The sequence below is a fragment of the Streptopelia decaocto genome (genome assembly GCF_964273445.1).
Source record: "Streptopelia decaocto genome assembly, chromosome: 2".
Taxonomy (NCBI): domain Eukaryota; kingdom Metazoa; phylum Chordata; class Aves; order Columbiformes; family Columbidae; genus Streptopelia; species Streptopelia decaocto.
In genome coordinates, this window is record NC_138655.1 from 141,711,473 (window position 1) to 141,717,430 (window position 5,958).

A 5,958-nucleotide genomic window follows, 5' to 3' on the forward strand; every position below is an offset into this window, starting at 1 on the left:
TCAGTCGGCGTAAATAATAAATCCAGAAAATGTGCTGTATTTGTTGTTGTTTCCTCCATGTGCTTTTCCTCCATCTAATTTAATGTAAACTTCATCTCCTGGCTCCAAATGAAGAACCACGCTGTTACTGGCATAGTCGTAGTTCTGATCAGCATCCTGAGCAATCGCACTAGCTCGAACCTACATAAAATACATAATGAGTGGTTAAGAAAACTCAGGTCACTTTTTCCGCATGGTGAAATAAAAGCATATCCTCAACATCTTACTCAGCATGCATGACTTGCCACATTAAATGTTTGGCAACATACATTGTAGCTGTTTCCTATTATTATCGCTTGTTCTTTCTTACAATGCAACACCTGAAACTAAAGCAGTAACATGCTCCTTTCTCAGTCGGCTGGTTAGTACACAGCTGCTCGAACTCCTGTAGGTGTTGGAGCCTTTTTAAATATATGCGTAATAATAGCTGGAGTTGGGAGAACTGAATCTGATGATGTGCCAGTTTTAGATTGGTTTAACTTATGTATCAGTGGGACAAGTGATTGATGTGGGTGAGGATCCACGGTGAGGCCCTATTGATACCAGTCTGGACTTTCTCCAGGGGTGATTTATTGTCATGCTACTAATAGGATCACACTGCAAAAAGAATACAAAGAGCACACACGCACCCCCCCACACACAGGCACACGTCACCGCACACAAGCAGGTACGGATTCTCGTCGGCATTTGGAAAAGCTGTTGTGGCCACATCTCAGTAAGCAAACATTTGATTTCTGTGTGTTTCAAGAGATGCACATTTGAAAAATCACAGGCAAGTAGATATTTGCTTTAAGAGGTTTTGGAATTTACAAGTCATTAAGGAGTTTTCATTTGCAACTTTCACTTAAACATGCCTTTTTTTCCCATTTTCCCCTTACTATTCCACTGCTGAGTAAATTTGACATTACTAGCAAACTGGAAGTAATCTGTAATTTCAAGAATAGCCTGTGCCATGGCAAGTCTCAAAATCATTTTTATATAATTTGACCCTGTTTACTAAAATATTTAAACTGAGTTGTGTGTGATTTATTTCAGTGTAACATATCATCTGCTTGTTGCTTGTCTTTGTTCTAGCATAGTTACAGAGCAGTAAGTGATTTAGTGGTATTGCAAACCTGAACTAAGTAATAATGCATGACTTGGCGTACTGTATGTGGGATTTTATCTGTTCAGAATTGAAAAAATAGGCTATAAGTCACAATTTTCCATGAATTCCTTTCAAAGTTTAAATGATAAATTTCCAAATTAAATTCTCCTGTGATAGGATTTCACATTAGTATTGAAAAAGCAGGGAGTTCTTTTACCATGCAGGATCTTATGGCATTGTGAAGCTTAAAAATCACAGTAGGTGGAAATTCTTTTATACGTCCTGTAAGAAGAGTGAGAAAGGCTCAAAAGGCTGGCAGTGGTGTGACAGTCTGCAAATTTAAACTGATACATGGCATGATGATAAACCCCAACTATTTCAGGACTTGATCCTGAATTGCCTGGTGGTGTTTACAGGGGCGATCTATTTTGCTAGTGTTTAAGCAATAATTATTCTAAGCACTGGGTATTTCCTCTGGATTAATGACTGGCAAGGTGGAGTTGAAGGCTCTGTACCATTAACCCTGGAAATACCCTCCAAAGGAAATAACAGGCTAGGGCTGTTGTTGGTAGTGTAAATGGAAAGGGCAAATGGGAAGGAGTGAAAAGGCTATAGAGGAGGTGGAAAAACATTCATAGAGCACTAGTACCTTGCATACTGGCAAGCAAATTGATTTGAATTACTTTCCAAATTGCCATTTACATCATAATGGAACGCTACTTTGTGGATTTGTTTAGAATGTTGTGTTTCTGTGGATAGTAAAGCAGAATTCTGATGGTATTAGTGACTGTCCTAATGGAGTCAGCATACAGACACTGACTTCAACAGCAATGGATATTTCATTTTTTAGATTCTACATGGTACATACTGACTGAAGAAAAAATTATTATGGTTACTGAAAATGCAGATCTTACTGCCCTACTCATAGCAACATATGTCCTGTAAACTCCAGCATGCTATTTCTTAGAGGTTTTACCTCCTTGTTTGTTTAGCCAGAGCAATTTCTTTTTAAAGATGACAGTCTCAAATGAATTCTCAGTGTACTGCTGCAAGAGAGTAACTGTATCTCAAAATTAAACCATTAATGGACTATACATTTCATAAGTTGCATGCAAGTTCTCTCCCGAAGCTGCACTCCCAGGCTGCACACGTGTACAAGCTAAGCTGTGTGATCTCAGCACTCCCCTGTACCAGCTTTATCACCATTAAAGGAGACCTTGAGGTTCCACCTATGCATTGCTTAGGAATGATAATTTTTTTTTCTGTCAGTCACACATTTTCCAACAGTTTCAGTATTGTCATTGCTAGAAAATACTGGATTTATAATGTTACTTTTGTCAGACCCCATTTAACGACTTACTTGAAAAATTTCTGAGCTTTCTTACAAATAATACACAAAGTTAATGGCTGTCATATCACATCAGCCTTCAGTGTTTCCAGTATAAATCATATCAAAAGGAGATACTGTTGTATTAACACTGTGCATCAATTTAAACTAGTTTGTATGCAGGTATTTACCTAAATACTTCTCTTTGAATAGAGATATAGAAATATATACATAGAACCCCTGCCTTTTTTTTTTTTCCTTTGAATCCCTGTGAGTTCAATTTGTCTCATGTCTGGTACTGGAAGTTGCTACATTTGGGAAAGGCTCAGTTCAGGCTCAATTTAATATTTATAATCGGTTAATTTTTAAAAAACTACTGGTATGTATTTATTTTCAGGGTTTGCGGAAACAAACACTTTAAAACATTATAAAGAGGGATCAAAAATGGATTAATATTTAATTGCAAGTAAAATGGTATTCTCGCAGTGGACAATATTGCCTTTGTAAGAAGAAATCAAAGTGAATTTATTACAATGTACTTTCTTTTAGTAGTCCTGGTTTATCTGCTGAGATAGTATTGATAGTAGACATTTTCTAATTTAATTAATTGCTGCTGATGTCCTCATTATTCTGTTTTCACAGTACTTCTGAGGAGCCATAAACAAAAGGTTAAGTGGCACATCAAGATTAATTTAGCGGCCGCCGATGCCGCCGCCTGCGCGGAGCTCGAAGGGCCGCGGGGCGGCTGCCGGGCTGGCCGCGCTTCGCGGGAGGAGACACGCAACGAACGAGCCTCTCCGCGACCGGCGGGACACGGCGGGGCACGGACCCCGATTGTCGCTCCTACGGAGGCGGCGTAGAGCGGATCAAGACCCGCAGTGCGCTCTGCCGGAGGGCGAAAAGCCCGGGCAGAGCGGCAGCGCGGGGCTCCCGGCTCTCCGCGCCTGGGAAAGCCCCCGTAGCCGCTGCCAGCCGGGACAGCTCCGGCGGTGAGCGACCTGTTGAGCGGCTGCTGCGGGGCCGGGCCCTCGCCCTCCCGCCGCACCGGGGGGAGCAGCGCGGAGCTGCCGGAGTCACCGCACTCCCCCCCGGGCACCCAGAGCAGGAGGGATGGCGGATGCTCTGGCGGTCTCGCTAAGCCCTGTGATAATTAGAGCCAACCTGTGTCCCTTAGCTACGTATGGAAGAAGCGCAAAATCGCTAAGAGCGACTCCCCGGGGGAAATGTTGTAGGAACAGCCTCTGCGAGCGCGGTGGCAACGTTTATCCTAATTAAAATGGATGATTCCTCTGACTTTCAGACGGTAGCCTCGCAAGATCCTTAATTATTTCGAACATTTCCATCCTGCTGCGGGGTGCCGTGCCCGGGTTTACCGGCCGCCCCCGCACGGCTTGCCGGGCGCCCGCCCTCAGCCGGCGCTTTCCCCGGCACCAGCCGCCAAGGGGCGAGGTCGGCAGGCGCCGCGCTCACACGGTTACCGGCTTTCCCTCCTAGAGGGAAACCTGGGAAACCTCGTTCCCTGCCGGGGGCTGAGCGTGTCGGAATGAGCGCCCCGCTGCGTGGGAGCCCCGTCCCATGGCCGCTTTCCCCCCGCCGCACCCCGCTCCTTCCCTACGTGGGACCACCCTCTCCTGAGCTCACCCGCCGCCCCTGGCTCTCCTTCCTTCCCGGGGAATGCCCGGCCCGAGCTCCGCTCTCCCCCGCGGAGGCAGCGCTGCCTGCGCGATCGCCCACCCGCTCAGGTCCCGGCCGAGCTGTGGGCAGCGCTCCGCGGCCGCGGGCCGGCCCGTACCCGCCGGGCCGGCAGCCGGTGCCAGAGGGGCGGGCCGGGTGCCGGCCAGGTGCCGCTCAGCTCGCGGGCCGCCCGGGACAGCGAGCTGGGAGCGGGCGTCGGCGGCGTCAGTGTCGGGGAAAAGGGCGCGTTGAGTCCGTGTTTGCCCGGCGGCCCGGGCCGGCCTCGGCTTTGCCCGTATCCCCCGGTCTCACTGGGGTTCTCGGGCATCCGAGGGGGAGCGGGGCGGCACTCCGCGCCTCGGCGGCGGCGCTGTCCGCAGGGTCCCGACCGGCTGCGGAGCGGCGGGCGCCGGCTCCCCTCACCTCCCTCGGCGGCTCGCCCTGCCTGCGCTCGGGCCGCACTCCCCCGCCTCGCACCCGCGCTGCCTCCAGCGGCCGCCCGGCTCCCCCTCCCCGCCCGCCGCCTGCTTCCCGCCCTGCCCGCGCCGCTCCGCCCGCTCCGCTCAAGGCACCCGCTCCCCTCAAGGAGTCCGGCTCCGCCCGGGCGCCCACTGTCCTCACAGCACCCGCTCCCTCGGGGAGTATGACTTTCCTCTCGGGCGCCCGCTCCCCTCAAGGTGCTTGTTTCTCTCAGAGACTCTGTTTTCCCCCCGGGCGCCCGTTCCCCTCCCGGCGCCTGTTCCCCTCAAGACTCCCGGCTCTCCCCAGGCGCCTGCTGCCCGCAGGGACTTCCCCCGGACTCCCGCTCCCCATACAGTTCCCGGTCTCCTCAGCAAACCCAGCTCCCCCCGGGCGCCCCCTGGCCTCAGAGCGCCCACTGCCCTCATGATCCCGCTCCCCACGGCGCCCGGCGCGGCGCCCACCTGGTTGTTCTTGCAGAGATCGGCCCACATGCTGGTGCCGTCGCCGCCCCGCATGAGCACATGGTAGGTGAAGAAGTAGATGCCGGGGATGGAGCAGGTGAACTTGCCGGTGGTGGGGTCGTAGTGGTTGCCCAGGTTGGTGACCACGTCGTCGAACTTGAGCACCTCGTAGCCCTCGTGCTGCCGCTTGAGGCCGGCGTAGAAGGCGATCTTGGGGACGGTGCTGTAGGTGGCGGCGCTGATGGCCCCCGCCGCGTTCAGCCCCGGCGCCCCGGGGGGGCCCGGCAGGCCCTGCCGCCCCGGCTCGCCCTTCTCACCCGGCGGCCCCACCGGGCCGGGCGGCCCCGGCTCCCCCGGGGGGCCGCGGGGCCCCGCTTTGCCCGGCCGGCCGGCCTCCCCCTTGGGTCCCTGGATGAAGGTGGGCAGGGACTGCATGAGGCCGCGGTCGGGCGTGGCCGCCGTGCTGGGCGCCTTGGTGCCGCCGTAGGGGTCGCAGACCATGCGGCAGGTGCCCAGCATCTCGTAGTGCGCCGAGGTGCCGGCCGAGCTGACCAGCACCGGGATGAGGATGACCAGCAGCAGCACCATCACCACCCCCAGCGCGCCGGCCGCGATCAGCCGCCGCCTGCTGCCCACCAGCCGGCTCAGCGCAGGGCGATCCTCTTGTCTGCTTTTGGACAAAATCTTGATGGTTGGTCGGGGACCTCCTCAGAGCCGAAAAAACGCCGAGCCCGCTCGAGCTCGGCTCCCCTGGGGCTTGGCCGCCCTCCCGCTGCCGGTGGCGGAGGGGGCTCCCGCGGGTCGCGGCGCTCGGCTGCGGCCGCTGCAGCCGCCGGGCGGGAGGGAGGGAAGGAGCGCTGCCGCCGCGCCCCGGCCACCCGCACTTTTATGCTCCCGCTGGCGATCGA

The 5,958-nt window shown here is 53.9% G+C and overlaps 1 protein-coding gene across 1 annotated transcript; it reads right to left on the reverse strand.

The window, feature by feature from the left end:
• On the reverse strand, positions 1-5,662 carry C1QL3 (complement C1q like 3; the record flags this gene model as incomplete). Its single annotated transcript, XM_082044552.1, has 2 exons — positions 5,051-5,662; positions 1-180 (listed from the first exon to the last, which is right to left on the reverse strand). Exons 1-2 carry the CDS (start codon positions 5,636-5,638, stop codon positions 1-3), a joined length of 768 nt encoding a protein of 255 aa, XP_081900678.1. The 5' UTR covers positions 5,639-5,662.
• Between the last annotated feature and the right edge of the window lie 296 nt (positions 5,663-5,958).